The 18175-nt window shown below is 36.8% G+C and overlaps 1 protein-coding gene across 6 annotated transcripts in view; it reads right to left on the bottom strand.

The window, feature by feature from the left end:
• The window catches only part of TRIM37 (tripartite motif containing 37), a 120527-nt gene that overhangs the window by 52610 nt on the left and 49742 nt on the right, over positions 1-18175 (bottom strand). For 4 of the 6 annotated variants that reach the window (XM_077852462.1, XM_077852465.1, XM_077852461.1 and 1 more), the window contains 2 exons: positions 8440-8514; positions 6388-6567 (listed from right to left, as the gene is read on the bottom strand). In XM_077852462.1, the coding sequence (XP_077708588.1) occupies positions 6388-6567; positions 8440-8514 (255 nt within the window). The remainder of the gene's footprint in view (positions 1-6387; positions 6568-8439; positions 8515-18175) is intronic. The other 2 variants (XM_077852463.1, XM_077852464.1) reach the window with 1 other exon arrangement.

Below are 18175 nucleotides of genomic sequence, written 5' to 3'. Positions count from 1 at the left end.
CTTTTATTTTTTTTTTCGTTTTTTTTCTTTTTCTTCCCTTTTTTTTTTCTCTTTCTCCTTTCTTTCCTTCTTTCTCTCCTCTCTTTTTCTCTTTTTCCCAATACAACTTGCTTTTGGCCACTCTGCACTGAGCAAAATGACTAGAAGGAAAACCTCACCTCAAAAGAAAGAATCAGAAACAGTCCTCTCTCCCAGAGTTACAAAATCTGGATTACAATTCAATGTCAGAAAGCCAATTCAGAAGCACTATTATACAGCTACTGGTGGCTCTAGAAAAAAGTATAAAGGACTCAAGAGACTTCATGACTGCAGAATTTAGAGCTAATCAGGCAGAAATTAAAAATCAATTGAATGAGATGCAATCCAAACTAGAAGTCCTAACGACGAGGGTTAACGAGGTGGAAGAACGAGTGAGTGACCTAGAAGACAAGTTGATAGCAAAGAGGGAAACTGAGGAAAAAAGAGACAAACAATTAAAAGACCATGAAGATAGATTAAGGGAAATAAACGACAGCCTGAGGAAGAAAAACCTACGTTTAATTGGGGTTCCCGAGGGCGCCGAAAGGGACAGAGGGCCAGAATATGTATTTGAACAAATTCTAGCTGAAAACTTTCCTAATCTGGGAAGGGAAACAGGCATTCAGATCCAGGAAATAGAGAGATCCCCCCCTAAAATCAATAAAAACCGTTCAACACCTCGACATTTAATTGTGAAGCTTGCAAATTCCAAAGATAAAGAGAAGATCCTTAAAGCAGCAAGAGACAAGAAATCCCTGACTTTTATGGGGAGGAGTATTAGGGTAACAGCAGACCTCTCCACAGAGACCTGGCAGGCCAGAAAGGGCTGGCAGGATATATTCAGGGTCCTAAATGAGAAGAACATGCAACCAAGAATACTTTATCCAGCAAGGCTCTCATTCAAAATGGAAGGAGAGATAAAGAGCTTCCAAGACAGGCAGCAACTAAAAGAATATGTGACCTCCAAACCAGCTCTGCAAGAAATTTTAAGGGGGCCTCTTAAAATTCCCCTTTAAGAAGAAGTTCAGTGGAACAGTCCACAAAAACAAAGACTGAATAGATATCATGATGACACTAAACTAATATCTCTCAATAGTAACTCTGAATGTGAACGGGCTTAATGACCCCATCAAAAGGCGCAGGGTTTCAGACTGGATAAAAAAGCAGGACCCATCTATTTGCTGTCTACAAGAGACTCATTTTAGACAGAAGGACACCTACAGCCTGAAAATAAAAGGTTGGAGAACCATTTACCATTCGAATGGTCCTCAAAAGAAAGCAGGGGTAGCCATCCTTATATCAGATAAACTAAAATTTACCCCAAAGACTGTAGTGAGAGATGAAGAGGGACACTATATCATACTTAAAGGATCTATTCAACAAGAGGACTTAACAATCCTCAATATATATGCTCCGAATGTGGGAGCTGCCAAATATATAAATCAATTATTAACCAAAATGAAGAAATACTTAGATAATAATACACTTATACTTGGTGACTTCAATCTAGCTCTTTCTATACTCGATAGGTCTTCTAAGCAAAACATCTCCAAAGAAACGAGAGCTTTAAATGATACACTGGACCAGATGGATTTCACAGATATCTACAGAACTTTACATCCAAACTCAACTGAATACACATTCTTCTCAAGCGCACATGGAACTTTCTCCAGAATAGACCACATATTGGGTCACAAATCGGGTCTGAACCGATACCAAAAGATTGGGATTGTCCCCTGCATATTCTCGGACCATAATGCCTTGAAATTAGAACTAAATCACAACAAGAAGTTTGGAAGGACCTCAAACACATGGAGGTTAAGGACCATCCTGCTAAAAGATAAAAGGGTCAACCAGGAAAAAAAGGAAGAATTAAAAAGATTCATGGAAACTAATGAGAATGAAGATACAACCGTTCAAAATCTTTGGGATGCAGCAAAAGCAGTCCTAAGGGGGAAATACATCGCAATACAAGCATCCATTCAAAAACTGGAAAGAACTCAAATACAAAAGCTAACCTTACACATAAAGGAGCTAGAGAAAAAACAGCAAATAGATCCTACACCCAAGAGAAGAAGGGAGTTAATAAAGATTCGAGCAGAACTCAACGAAATCGAGACCAGAAGAACTGTGGAACAGATCAACAGAACCAGGAGTTGGTTCTTTGAAAGAATTAATAAGATAGATAAACCATTAGCCAGCCTTATTAAAAAGAAGAGAGAGAAGACTCAAATTAATAAAATCATGAATGAGAAAGGAGAGATCACTACCAACACCAAGGAAATACAAACGATTTTAAAAACATATTATGAACAGCTATACGCCAATAAATTAGGCAATCTAGAAGAAATGGACGCATTCCTGGAAAGCCACAAACTACCAAAACTGGAACAGGAAGAAATAGAAAACCTGAACAGGCCAATAACCAGGGAGGAAATTGAAGCAGTCATCAAAAACCTCCCAAGACACAAGAGTCCAGGGCCAGATGGCTTCCCAGGAGAATTTTATCAAACGTTTAAAGAAGAAATCATACCTATTCTCCTAAAGCTGTTTGGAAAGATAGAAAGAGATGGAGTACTTCCAAATTCGTTCTATGAAGCCAGCATCACCTTAATTCCAAAGCCAGACAAAGACCCCGCCAAAAAGGAGAATTACAGACCAATATCCCTGATGAACATGGATGCAAAAATTCTCAACAAGATACTGGCCAATAGGATCCAACAGTACATTAAGAAAATTATTCACCATGACCAAGTAGGATTTATCCCTGGGACACAAGGCTGGTTCAACACCCGTAAAACAATCAATGTGATTCATCATATCAGCAAGAGAAAAACCAAGAACCATATGATCCTCTCATTGGATGCAGAGAAAGCATTTGACAAAATACAGCATCCATTCCTGATCAAAACTCTTCAGAGTGTAGGGATAGAGGGAACATTCCTCGACATCTTAAAAGCCATCTATGAAAAGCCCACAGCAAATATCATTCTCAATGGGGAAGCACTGGGAGCCTTTCCCCTAAGATCAGGAACAAGACAAGGATGTCCACTCTCACCACTGCTATTCAACATAGTACTGGAAGTCCTAGCCTCAGCAATCAGACAACAAAAAGACATTAAAGGCATTCAAATTGGCAAAGAAGAAGTCAAACTCTCCCTCTTCGCCGATGACATGATACTCTACATAGAAAACCCAAAAGTCTCCACCCCAAGATTGCTAGAACTCATACAGCAATTCGGTAGCGAGGCAGGATACAAAATCAATGCCCAGAAGTCAGTGGCATTTCTATACACTAACAATGAGACTGAAGAAAGAGAAATTAAGGAGTCAATCCCATTTACAATTGCACCCAAAAGCATAAGATACCTAGGAATAAACCTCACCAAAGATGTAAAGGATCTATACCCTCAAAACTATAGAACACTTCTGAAAGAAATTGAGGAAGACACAAAGAGATGGAAAAATATTCCATGCTCATGGATTGGCAGAATTAATATTGTGAAAATGTCAATGTTACCCAGGGCAATATACACGTTTAATGCAATCCCTATCAAAATACCATGGACTTTCTTCAGAGAGTTAGAACAAATTATTTTAAGATTTGTGTGGAATCAGAAAAGACCCCGAATAGCCAGGGGAATTTTAAATAAGAAAACCATATCTGGGGGCATCACAATGCCAGATTTCAGGTTGTACTACAAAGCTGTGGTCATCAAGACAGTGTGGTACTGGCACAAAAACAGACACATAGATCAGTGGAACAGAATAGAGAATCCAGAAGTGGACCCTGAACTTTATGGGCAACTAATATTCGATAAAGGAGGAAAGACTATCCATTGGAAGAAAGACAGTCTCTTCAATAAATGGTGCTGGGAAAACTGGACATCCACATGCAGAAGAATGAAACTAGACCACTCTCTTGCACCATACACAAAGATAAACTCAAAATGGATGAAAGATCTAAATGTGAGACAAGATTCCATCAAAATCCTAGAGAAGAACACAGGCAACACCCTTTTTGAACTCGGCCATAGTAACTTCTTGCAAGAAACATCCACGAAGGCAAAAGAAACAAAAGCAAAAATGAACTATTGGGACTTCATCAAGATAAGAAGCTTTTGCACAGCAAAGGATACAGTCAACAAAACTCAAAGACAACCTACAGAATGGGAGAAGATATTTGCAAATGACATATCAGATAAAGGGCTAGTTTCCAAGATCTATAAAGAACTTATTAAACTCAACACCAAAGAAACAAACAATCCAATCATGAAATGGGCAAAAGACATGAACAGAAATCTCACAGAGGAAGACATAGACATGGCCAACATGCATATGAGAAAATGCTCTGCATCACTTGCCATCAGGGAAATACAAATCAAAACTACAATGAGATACCACCTCACACCAGTGAGAATGGGGAAAATTAACAAGGCAGGAAACAACAAATGTTGGAGAGGATGCGGAGAAAAGGGAACCCTCATACACTGTTGGTGGGAATGTGAACTGGTGCAGCCACTCTGGAAAACTGTGTGGAGGTTCCTCAAACAGTTAAAAATAGACCTGCCCTACGACCCAGCAATTGCACTGTTGGGGATTTACCCCAAAGATACAAATGCAATGAAACGCCGGGACACCTGCACCCCGATGTTTCTAGCAGCAATGGCCACGATAGCCAAACTGTGGAAGGAGCCTCGGTGTCCAACGAAAGATGAATGGATAAAGAAGATGTGGTTTATGTATACAATGGAATATTACTCAGCTATTAGAAATGACAAATACCCACCATTTGCTTCAACGTGGATGGAACTGGAGGGTATTATGCTGAGTGAAGTAAGTCAGTCGGAGAAGGACAAACATTATATGTTCTCATTCATTTGGGGAATATAAATAATAGTGAAAGGGAAAATAAGGGAAGGGAGAAGAAATGTGTGGGAAATATCAGAAAGGGAGACAGAACGTAAAGACTGCTAACTCTGGGAAACGAACCAGGGGTGGTAGAAGGGGAGGAGGGCGGGGGGTGGGAGTGAATGGGTGACGGGCACTGGGGGTTATTCTCTATGTTAGTAAACTGAACACCAATAAAATAAATAAATAAATAAATAAATAAATAAATAAATAAATAAATAAATAAATAAATAAAAAGAAAATTGTTTTAATGGAACCTTCTTAAACTGTTAGACACTGTTCAAACCATTAATTGAATCTACTTTTTTAATACTCAAGTTCTAATTTTCATCATCAAATTAAAACATCATGTAATGACGCTCCAAAATGTTGACTTGTAAAGCATACCCCAACATTAAATAAGGCCACCACTGTGGTTTTATAGTGTTTACACTGTCCTTTCTTGCAAATAACACACCAATTACTTAGTTTTCATCAATTTTCATCTCTATTCCCTTACTTTTAATTTGCTCTTGTCAAGAAGAAACTGAAAATTATTTTGTGAATTTAAGCTTGTAAAATCAGTCACCCAAATGTAAGTGAACAAAATAAGCAGTTGATCTGTCACTATTTTTGTATTTTTCTTTTTTTTTTTATAAATTTTTAAAAAAATTTTATTTATTTATTCATGAAAGACATAGAGAGGCAGAGGGAGAAGCAGTCTCCCTGCAGGGAGCCCGACACAGGACCCGATCCCGAACTCCCAGGATCATGCCTTGAGCCAAAGGCAGACCCTCAACCATTGAGCCACCCAGGGGTCCCTATTTTTGTATTTCCAAATGGTGAGGTTGCAAAAAGTTCCCTAGGTAAATAAATGTTTCATTATTTATTGGAAGTAGTAGTTTTCTTTTTAGGGAATTGCTAACTAGATCTCAAAACATTTTTTTTTTTAAGATTTACTTATTCATGAGAGAGGCAGAGACACAGGAAGAGGGAGAAGCAGGCTCCATGCGGGAGCCTGATGCCTGGAACTCCAGGATCACGACCCGAGCCAAAGGCAGACGCTCAACTGCTGAGCCACCCAGTCGTCCCTCAAACACATTTCTAAGTTACATTACTCACTACACAGGACTTTTGGAATAAAACAGTTAAAAACATAAGACCATAGTATGAATTTCAATATTCATCTTTGTTAAATGAATAAACTTTTTTTTTTGAAAGATTGTGGACACATATGCAAGTGGTGGGGGAGGGGCAGAAGAGGGAGAAAATCCTAAACAGGCTCCACGTTGTGCAAGCTTGATCTCACGACCCTGAGATTATGACCTGAGCCAAAAATCAAGAGTTGGACGCTTAACCGAGCCCTAAGTAAATGAACTCTAAAATAAAGGCACCCCAAATAAATGAACTCTAAAATAAAGTTCTGATAACATTATTCCCTCATGATAAAAACAACAATATTAAAATGTTTCCTATTACCTTAAAATCACTGTATCATTTTGTCGATTCAAGTATCCTTCATTTGCAAGTAAATCCAAACGGAAAAATCTATTATAACCCCAGCATTCTCCAACTTCAAAGTCAGATGCAAATTCTCGAATGATATTCTTGGTAGGATCATTGCAGGACTGATGAACCATCTCTACACGATACTCATATCTAAAATTGAAGAGCAAACTATTAATACAGAGTTAATAAACAAGAAGAGAAGACAGACATATCAAAACATTAAGTAGGTCATGAAGTTATTACCTGTGAAGAAACTGGCATGTATAGTTACATTTCTTTCAGAAATGACTGCATCATTTATAAAGGCCCTAGTTTTGGGAATGGGCTACCACAACATGATTGGCACTATGTTCTTTTTACCTCTTAAAAATGTTTACCAATATAGCAGGTATAAAATAGCATCAGAAAACAAATTCTGCATAAAACAGTACTTTCAAAGTTACTTTTGTTTTAGCAAAGCTATATATTTTTCCATATACTCATTACTTATATTTCTTCACATATAAAGATTCTGCCATTTCCACTGAGGTTCATAACCATTAAATTATAAATAATAAATTTTTAAATACTGTATTTTTCCAATTCAAGTTTGAATAAATTGTGTATTCAGAAATTCAAGCCTACAAAATTTTCTGAAAATAAGTATACATTAAAAAATCTAATACACTCAGACTTCCATAACTTATACTAAACGCCAAAGTCTTCAAACTCATTTTTACTAGAAAAATACTGTTTTTTAAAGACAGAAAAGTGAAAAAATAAAGATAACCAGAAGGAACACTCAACAGTAGCCATAAAGTTTCCCTTCCTGGTGGAGAGACATTTTTAAAAGAAAAACAGAATTGCTTACAACCTGCTATTTTTGCTGGCAAAAGCAAGGGGAAAAGATTGTAGCTCTTTACCTACAAATATCAGATGTAAAAATTTAAGAATTGTTAAATGGTTTTTATATTCGTATCATTCAAAATACATTATGAATATTGGTGGTACAAAGAACTAATCAATATGTAAGCTGTGATATTTTGTCCACTTCGATTTTAAGTAATGAAGCCAAGCTGTATAGTATAAAAGATACCATTAAATGTCCAGAAATAAACCCAAATATCCATGCACATTTTTCTAACAAGGGTCCCAAGATCATTCAATGGGGAAGACAAAGTCTCTTCAACAAAAATGGTGCTGAGAAAAGTGAATAGATACCTGCAAAAGAGTGAAGCTGGACCTTTAACTAATTCCATATATAAAAATTAACTCAAAATGGAGCAATGACCTAAATATAAGGGCTTAAAACTATAAAACTCTTAAAAGAAAACACAGGGATAAATCTTTTTTTTTTTTTTTTTTTTTTTTTTACAGGGATAAATCTTCATGAATCGACTAAATTTAGCAATACATTCTTAGATTTGATTTTAAAAGTATGAGCAACAAAAGGAAAAACAGTTAACTTGAACTTCACAAAATTTAAAATGTTGTACATCAAAAGACATCATCAAGAAAGCAGAAGTGTTAGAGATCAATTGGACACTTAGGTAGTCAGGGCTAGGGTCCTCAAAAAACAAAACAAACAAACAAACAAAAACAGGAAGCCAGGACTGCTAAGAGAAAACCGCACTAGCATCCTGTTTTATGGCTTAGACAAGGCCATAATAGAATCCTGTCTTGCAGCCTCTGTAGAAGTGATTTTTGCAAAACATCCTGAAACAAAAACAATTAACCATAAAACACTGGTCTCCATCACAAGTTGAGGCAGTTAGTCTTCAGATGTCAGCCCAAATACCCAACCACTACACATGAACAGTAACCTGATAGGTAGACAGGTGCATGATGCAAGCCCTGACTGGCACCCCTTAGTGGCCAATCTACAGGGGCCCACACTCAAAAGTGTTCCTCAAAAGAGCTTATAAAAACCCCTAAATTTGAATGCCAAAATGGCAACCCTCTTGGGTTTCCTTCCTCTCTGGGAACTTTGTACTATCACTCAATAAACTTGCTTTGCTGCCCATCACTCTTCATCTGGCCTACCTCTTCATTCTTCGAAAAGGCAGGACCAAGAGCCAAGGGCCAAGGGCACACCAATCATGTAACAAAAGGACAAACCTACAGAACGGGAGAAACTGCTGTCAAATCATGCAAATAATCTGATAAGGGGCATTCAAAATATATAAAGAATTCCTATAACTCAACAATAAAAAAGCAAGCACCCCATTTAATAATAGGCAAGGTGGAGGGGCGCCTGGGTGGCTCAGTTGGTTCAGTGTCTGCCTTCAAGCTGGGTCATGATCCCAGGGGGCTCAGGATAGTCTGCTTCTCTCTGTCCCTCCGTCCCACTTATGGCATGTGCTCACTCGCTCTTTCAAATAAATAAATAAATAAAATCTTTAAAAAAAAAAATAAAAATAGGCAATGGACTTGAATAGACATTTCTCCAGACATACATAATGGTCAACAAGCACATGAAAAGATGTTCAACTTCACTGGTCATTAAGGAAATGCAAATCAAAATCACAATGAGATAGTACTTCATACTCACTGGGATGTCTCTAAAACATAATTAAAAATGGAAAATTATTTGGGACGCTTGGGTGGCTCGCAGTTGGGCATCTGCCTTTGGCTCAGGGTGTGATCCCAGGATCCAGGATCAAATCCCACATGGGGCTCCCTACAGGGAGCCTGCTTCTCCCTCTGCCTATGTCTCTGCCTCTCTCTCTCTGTGCCTCTCATAAATAAATAAATAAATCTTTTAAAAAATGGAAAATTATTAAGAGTTGATGAGGATGTGAAGATATATGAACTCTCGTGCAGCCACTATGGAAAAGCCTGGCAATTCCCCAAAAATATTATAAACACAGAATTACCATTTACCTCAGTAATTCCACAAATAGGTATCTATTCAAAAGTAACAATATTATGTCCCATATGAAACCTGTACACGAATATCTCAACAGGATTATTCATAATAACCAAAAGTTGGATACAACCCAAATAAATGTCCATCTACAGATGAATGGGTAAACATATTGAAGTGTGTGTGTGTGTGTGTGTGTGTAAATAAAATGGGATAAATAAATAAAATGGGATAATATTTAGTCATATAAAGGAATGAAGTTCTGATATGCTTCAACATGGGAGAACCTTGAAAACACCAAACACAAAAGTATAGAAGCCAAACATAAAAGTCCCATTAAGGATCTTTTATATGAAAAATCTAGAACAGGGATCCCTGGGTGGCGCAGCAGTTTGGCGCCTGCCTTTGGCCCAGGGCGCGATCCTGGAGACCCGGGATCGAATCCCACATCAGGCTCCCGGTGCATGGAGCCTGCTTCTCCCTCTGCCTATGTCTCTGCCTCTCTCTCTCTCTCTCTGTGTGACTATCATAAATAAATGAAAAAAAAAAAAAATCTAGAACAGGCAAATACACAGAGAAAAAGAAGAGTTGTAGTTATCCACAAACAGAGGAAGAAAGGAATAGGGAGCATTTACTTAATGGGTATGGTGTGTTCTGGGGTGATGAAAACATTCTGAAATTAGAGGTGGTGATGGCTGTGCATGTAATGAAAATGTACTAAATTCCACTGAACTATATATTTTATTTTTAAAAAGATTTTGAGACATACACGTGTGTGTGTATATATATTATGTATATATACATATATACTTATATATGTGTGTACACACACACACACACACACACAAAACACAAGCGGGTTTGGAGGGAGGGCAGAGGGAGCAGGCTCTCCACTGAATAAGTAGCCTGATGGAGGGTTCGATCCCAGGACCCTGGGATCATGACCTGAGCCCAAGGCAGAACACTTAACTGACTGAGCCACACAGGTGCCCCTGAACTGTTATGTTTTAAAATGGTTAGCTATGTATTACATGAATTTCACCTCTAAAAAAATGAAATTTCTACTTCTATTTTTAAAATTAGTGAAACACACAGAGAAACAATCAAGGATATTGAAAATCTGGGAGTGGCAGGGGAACATTAATGCAGATGGTCAAATGTATCCAGGATCAAAATAGATTAAAGTTTAAAATCAATATAGGGATCCCTGGGTGGCACAGCGGTTTGGCGCCTGCCTTTGGCCCAGGGCGCGATTCTGGAGACCCAGGATCAAATCCCACATCGGGCTCCCGGTGCATGGAGCCTGCTTCTCCCTCTGCCTGTGTCTCTGCCTCTCTCTCTCTCTCTGTGACTATCATAAATAAATAAATAATTAAAAAATAATAATAATAATCATTTAAAAAAATAAAATAAAATAAAATCAATATAAAAAAGTGAAAACTCTGTATGAAAAACCATATGTTTGAAAAAAAAATCATTCTTTTACTAGCATGACTTTTTTAGAATCATGGGATACAGATCTGTGTTTTTAATAAATGTGGGAATTAATCCAAGTTAAATTACTTACAAAGCATCTCAACCTTAAATTTGAATATTTTAACAAATTCTTTCCTTCTATCAAACTGAAGATCCAAATAAGTATGACAGCTGCTAACTTAAAAATTTTAGTATTACTACATTTACTCTCCCAGGGAAAATTCAACTCTTTTCTTAAGCAACTCAAAGAAATTCCTTTCTCTAAAACAAGGCACTATATTAAAAGTCAATTCCAGGATGTCATTCATATGCAAATCTCTCCAAAAGCCTATACTTGTGTATGTTTAACACACATCTGTAGAGAGATTCTTAAACATAATGAAATTATGAAAGTATCTCTGCAGTGTCCCAGGTGATACTAAAATCTACTAGATAATGATACAATGATTTAAGATCTTAGTCTGTATTTTGGCAGTTAAACTACTGTTCAACTCTGAATTCCATAATTGAATGATATTTTAATATTAATGATAAGTATTCAAAACACTTGTCTAGGCTTACTGAAGTGTTAAGAGAATCAACAGGTAATAAGATATCATTTTATCAGAATAGAAAGGTCTCACTGAAGTAGTTAGATAATCTCTAACAGCTATAGAAATCCTAATCTTTTTTCAACCTTAGTATCCAGAGTAATATTTCATTTTCACTGATAACATTATGCTGTTTGTAACATAATGTGAACTTTAAATTCCTTAAGTGTATATGGTCAACAATAAAAGCACAGAGATGAAATCAGTACCACAGGCAATAGAAAAGTCACAAAATCTACCTATCAGTGAGAGAAAAAGGAGAAACTTCTCAAGTCAAGAAACAGAGGTAGATCAAGAAATACCTTACTCAAGAGACAAAGAGAGGCCCAAGATTTCATGGTATGAGCTGCTTATGATTCTGCCCACAATTAACCACGTTCCAACCAAAATGGCTGATTTCAGAGAATCAAACAGAACCTGGTAGTTAAGAACAAACCAGAGACAACCCCCCCCCCCGAATAAAAGTCTGTTTTAAAACAGATTGCTGTTAAACAATGCTGATCTTGAGTGAATAATTTACCTAAGCCATCACTGTATTACCAACTGCGAAATAGGACTAATAATATAACCTACAGTTCATAAGATGGTAGTAAAGCAAAATGGGTTATGTAAAGCACAGTGCTTGGCGCAAAGTATATATTTAGGAGTTAGCTGTTCTAGTAACAATACAGGTGAGTCCATGGTTTCAGATCACACAGGACATTTGGAGCTGAGCTGTAACTAAAACATACTTACAATTCAAAGACCAGAATCCTTTCCATATTACTAACATTATTCATAGTTTAACTCACCAGTAGTAACAAGAATATTCTGCATTAAGGTCAGTCTGTGTCGTCCTTGTTAAAGTATAGTCTGTGTGTCCCTGGGGGTCAGTCCCCATATGATTCTTTTAGGGATCCAAAATGTCAAAACTATTATCATAATATTGTTTGCCTCTTTCAAGTGGACACATGCACTAATGGTACAGAAGAATGGTAGTTAAAAATATACCAGTAGTCATTATATTACTTGGTGCCACACACTTTCAGACAGGGAAAAAAAAATACCAGTATCTCTTAGGAACTCTGATGAAGTAGTAAAATTGTTAACTGTTATTAAACCTTAACTCTTGTTAACACAATATGGGAAACACATACATAATGTACTTGTGCTGCAAAGTGATGTACAATAGTTGTCTTGGAAAAATAACTTTAACTGAGTTGCAAGTTCATTAGCCACATTTTTCGGTCAAACATCAAATGAAAAAACAACAAACAATGATTAATCAGTTGTAGATACCCGGCAGACATTTTCTGAACGAAGTCAACTAAGGAAAAAATTGCCAGGATTGGTTGCCAATGACAAAACACAAGGATTCAAATAAAAAATAAGTAAGTAAGTAAGTAAGTAAGTAAGGGATGCCAGGGTGGTTCAGGTGGTAGAAGCATCTGCCTTTGGCTCAGGATCCCGGAGTCCTCAGATTGACTACCACATCAGGCTCCCTGCAGGGAGTCTGCTTTTCCCTCTGCCTGTCTCTGCTTCTCTGTGTCTCTCATGAATAAATAAAATCTTTTAAAATAATAATAATAAAGTTCTGGAAAATCTGTATGTGCTATGTGAGCTTAAAAGCTTTCTGATAGGGCAGCCCCGGTGGCGCAGCAGTTTAGCGCTGCCTGCAGCCCAGGGCTTGATCCTGGAGACCCCGGATCGAGTCCCACGTCGGGCTCTCTGCATGGAGCCTGCTTCTCCCTCTGCCTGTGTCTCTGCCTCTCTCTCTCTCTGCATCTCTATGAATAAATAAATAAAATCTTAAAAAAAAAAAAAAGCTTTCTGATACTTCAAGACTCTCTTGATGAAAATGGTAGTATATCTGCATTGTTACTACAGATTAGTCTGCATTTTTCTAGAGTTTTACCTAGGTGGACTCATATACATGGCTCTTTTTCTGTCTATTCTTTCATGAATAATCAATTTAAAAGGCATTCATGTTGCTGCAGGTATCAACAGTCCATTGGTTTTTATTGCTGAGTCGTATTCCACTATATGGACACACCAAAATGTATTTATTCATTCACCTGTTGATGAAATTAGGTTGATTCTATTTGGCTATTACAAACAAAGATGCTATGAATATTTGTGTAAAAGTCTTTGTATGGACATATAGTTCCTTTTCTCTTGGGTAAATGTCTAGGAGTAGTTTAGCTGAGTCATATAGTAAGCTTATGTTTAACTTGTTAACAAATCACTAAATTTTACAAAAGTGGTTTTTATCATTTTACATTTCCAGGAGGAATGCACAAGAACTCAAATTTGTATATATTCTTATCAAAACTTGGTAGGAGCTTTTAATTTTAGCCATTCCAATGGGATATAGAGGTATCTATATTATGTTTCCAGTTCCCTAATAAAAAATGCAAGAGGATATACTGATATCAGATTGCTTGTAAATTTCCATTTCCCTAATGACTAATGCTATTAATCACCCTAAATAGGCTTATTTTGCTATCAATATATCTTACTTAGTGAGGTATATAACAAATGTTTTGACCACATGAGGAAGGGAGCTTGTTTATTTTTATTGTTGAGTTTTGAGAGTTCCTTATATATTCTGGCTAAAAGTCTGTGCAATTTGAAGAGAACTTCATGGTTTTCATGAAGTCTAATAAATGTGTTCTTTTATAGATTGTGCTTTTGGTTTATAACTAAAATATCATTGCCTAACCCAAAGTCACAGATGTTCTCCTATAAGTTTTATTGTTTTAGAATTTAAATCTAGGATTGTAGTCAATTTTCAGTTAGTTTATGTATGTAGTATGAGGTATGGATACAAGTTTATGTTTTTTGCATAGAGATATCCAAGCATCAGATTATGCACCCTCCAGAGCATAGCCTTTGCATCTTTATCAAAAACCTGCTCTTATGAATGTAGGTTTATTTCTGGACTCGAAGTATATTCCACTGATTAATTTTTCTATCCTTATGCTGATACTATGCTATATTAAGTTAGTAATGTAGCTTTATTATAAGTCTTACAATGATGTAAGTTTAGTCATCAAATTTAGATTTTTTTTTTAAGATTTTATTTATTTATTCATGATAGGCAGAGAGAGAGTGAGCAAGCAGGGGGTGGGGGCAGAAACACATGCAGAGGGAGAAGCAGGTTCCCTGTAGGGAGCCCGTCGTTGAGACTCGATCCCAGGTCTCCAGGATTATGCCGTGGGCTGAAGGTAGCGCTAAACCACTGAACCACCCAGACTGCCCTTTTGTTTTGATTTCAGTGATTTTCTCTATTGCTCTTTCAATTTTTATTTCATTGTTTTGTTCTTTATTATTTCTTTTTTCCAGCTTACTTTCCATTTAACTTGTTTTCTCTAGTTTTTTTTTTTTTTTAAGAGGAAGGTAGAAAATCTTAAGCAGACTCCATACCCAGAGCACAAGCCCGAAGTGAGCCTTGATCTTACAACCCTGAAATTATGACCTGAGCTTAAATCAAGTTGGACACCTAACTGACTGAGGCACCCAAGCACCTCTTTTCTTTAATTTTTTAAGGTAGATCACTGATTTGAGACCTTTCTGTTTCTCATTTAACAGCTGATCCTCGAACAGTACAGGGGTTAGGGACACTGTTCCCCACATAGTCAAAACTGTTTAATGCAGGAATAGTAGGTGAACTATGACTTCTGATTCCCTGAAAACGTAATAGACCATCGTCGATGAGAGGTCTTACCAATAACATTAAGTTGATTTACATGTATTTGGTATGTTAACTACTATAGTCTTACAATAAATAGAGAAAAAAATGGTAAAATCATAAGGAAAAGAAAATACATTTATAGTAATATACTGTATTTATAAAAAAAATCTGCATATAAATGAACCTGCACTTCAAATCCATGTTGTGCAAGGGTCACAGTATATTGGCATATATTGCTATAAGTTTCCCTCTACTTATTGCTTTAGCAGCATACTACATATTCTAATGTTTTCATTTTCATTCAGTTCAAAATATCTTTTAAAAATCCCTTATGATTTTTCTTTTTTTTTTTAAAAGAGTTTATTTATCTATTCATGAGAGACACAGAGAGAGGCAGAGACACAGGCAGAGGGAGAAGCAGGCTCCCTGCAGGGAGCCTGATGAGGGGCTCAATCCCAGGACCCTGGGATCATGCCCTGAGCCAAAGGCAGATGCTCAACCCGTAAGCCATCCAGGCATCCCTTGTTGATTGCCTCTTTGATCTAGTTATTTAGAAATGTTTTACTTAACTTCCACATATTTCAGATTTTCAAAATATGTTAATATCTAAATTGATTCCACAATGGCAAGAGAACATAATTTGAATGTGTTGAATCCTTTTGAATTTACAGAGATACGTTTTATATCTCAGAATATGGTCTATCTTGATAAATAATCTGTGTGCACTTCTGCTACTGTTTGGACAGTCTATAATTGTCAAACAGGACAGGGTGGGTGATACTGTTCACATGCACATTCCTGACGATTTTCTGCCCACTTATAATACTGAATAAGAGAAAAGCTTTTGTCTATTTCCCCTTGTATTTTTTTTAATTTTTTAAAAATTTATTTATTTTATTTTAAATATTAATTTATTTTAAAATTTATTATCCCACCCAGGGATCCCTCCCCTTGTATTTCTATTAGGTTTTGCTCCATGTATTTTGAAGATCTGTTTCTGGGGCATAATTACATAAGTAAATGTTAAGAATTTTTATATGTCTTCTTCATTAACTGAACTTTATATCACTATGAAATAAACCTCCTTATCTCTGGTAATATTTGCTTTGAAATCTAATCTATGTTTGACTAGTACTAGTACGATATATCTTTATATTTAAAGTGTGTTTCTTGTGGGTAACATAAACTTGAGTTTTGCTTTTTTAGCCTATAGGAGAATCTCTACCTTTTAACTGGGTGTTTAGACCATTTACATGAATACATTTTGGTATTCGCCCCATCTGTTCTTTTATTACCTATGAACTTTTTCTGTCTTCTTTAAGTATTTGTTTATAATTCCATTTTATCCTCTTTGTTGCTTTATTAGTTATATGTCTTTGCATTTTAGTAGTGACTTTACAGTTTATAGTTGTGGTAGGCTGAATATTAACCTCCACCCCAAGACAGTCACATCCTAATCATTGGAATGTGCTGTTGTTACCTTTTATAACAAAAAAAAAAGGGGGGGAGCATGAAGCTGTGATTAAGCTAAGGATCTGCAGGTAAGGGAACTACTCTAGATAATCCATATGGACTCTATATGTAATCATGAGTGTCATCTTAAAAGGAAAGCAGAGAAAGACCTGACAGAGAGAAAAAAAAAAAAAAAAGAAAGGAGAAAGAGAGGGAGAAGGGAGAGAGAAAGAGAGGGAGAGAGGGAGAGAGAGAAGGCATTGTGATCAAATGCAAAAATGGAAGTGATATGGTCACAAGCCAAAGAATGCTGGCAACCCCAGAAACTAAGTCAAGGAATGGATTTTCCCCTCATGTCTCTGGAACTACTACAACAGTACTGAAAACCTGATTTGGAGCTAACAATAGGTTTTAGATTTCTGGCCTCCAGAAGAATGATGGAAAACAATGTCTATTATTTTAAGTTGCCATGTTTGTGCTAATTTATTGCACAACAGTATATATCTTTGGGACACCTGGGTGGCTCAGTAGTTGAGCATTTGCCTTTGGCTGTCGTGATCTCAGAGACCTGGGATCAAGTCCTGCACTGGGCTCTCCATGGGGAGCCTGCTTCATCCTCTGCCTGTATCTCTGCCTCTCTCATAAATAAATAAAATCTTAAAAAAAAATAGTATATATCTTTAAAATAATCAGAATCTAGATTTGTTACTGTATCACTTCACATAGAATGTCAGAAACTTCTATTTCCATTCTCTATTCTTTTGGCCTTTATACTTCTGTTATGTACTTCTACATATGTTATAGATTTCAAAATACAATGTTATCCATGTTTAAACAGCCAATTGTCATTTAAAGTTATTTTCATAATGGACATATTTTAATTTACCCATGCAATTTCCAATTCTGGTAGTCTTTATTCCTTTGTTTAGATTCAGAAGTCCCAACTGGTATTATTTTTACTTCTATCTAAAGCATGTGCTTTAATATTTCATATAGTCTAGGGTAGCCTGGGTGGCCCAGCGGTTTAGCGCCACCTTTGGCCCAGGGCCTGATCCTGGAGACCTGGGATCGAGTTCCGCGTCGGGCTCCCTGCATGGAGCCTACTTCTCCCTCTGCCTGTGTCTCTGCCTCTCTCTCTTTCTGTCGCTCATGAATAAAAAATATATACAAAAAATATTTCATATAGTCTAGGCATGAAAATGCCTTTATTTCACCTTTATTTTTAAAAAGATATTTTTGCTGAATACAGAATTCTAGGTTGAGATTTTTCCTTTAACTCTTTCAAGATGTTGCTCTATCATTTCACTTGTATTCTTTCCAGTGACAAATCGAATTTCATCCTTATCTTTGTACCTCTATATATTTTTTTCACTATCAGTTTAAGATTCTTTGTTTATCTTTGGTTTTGAGCAGTTTGAATATGATGTGCTTTGGTGTTTTCTTCATGTTTCATGCACTTGTAGTTGACTGAGCTTCCTGAGCATGTTCAAGTATTCATGAAGTTTGGGAAACTAGGATGCCTGGGTGGCTCAGCAGTTAGTCTGCCTTTGGCTCAAGGCATGATCCCAGGATCTGGGATTGAGTCCCACATCGGGCTCCCCGTGGGGAGCTTGCTTCTCCCTCTGCCTGCCTCTGTGTCTCATGAATAAATAAATCTTAAAAAAGAATAAAAGTTTGGGAAACTTTCACCATTGTTTTCTTCCCATCCCCTTGTTTGAGGAC

This window comes from Canis aureus, chromosome 16, assembly GCF_053574225.1.
Source record: "Canis aureus isolate CA01 chromosome 16, VMU_Caureus_v.1.0, whole genome shotgun sequence".
In the NCBI taxonomy this organism is placed as follows: domain Eukaryota; kingdom Metazoa; phylum Chordata; class Mammalia; order Carnivora; family Canidae; genus Canis; species Canis aureus.
The sequence above is the reverse complement of the archived record's forward strand: the minus strand, read 5'-3'. Positions and strand labels throughout refer to the sequence as shown.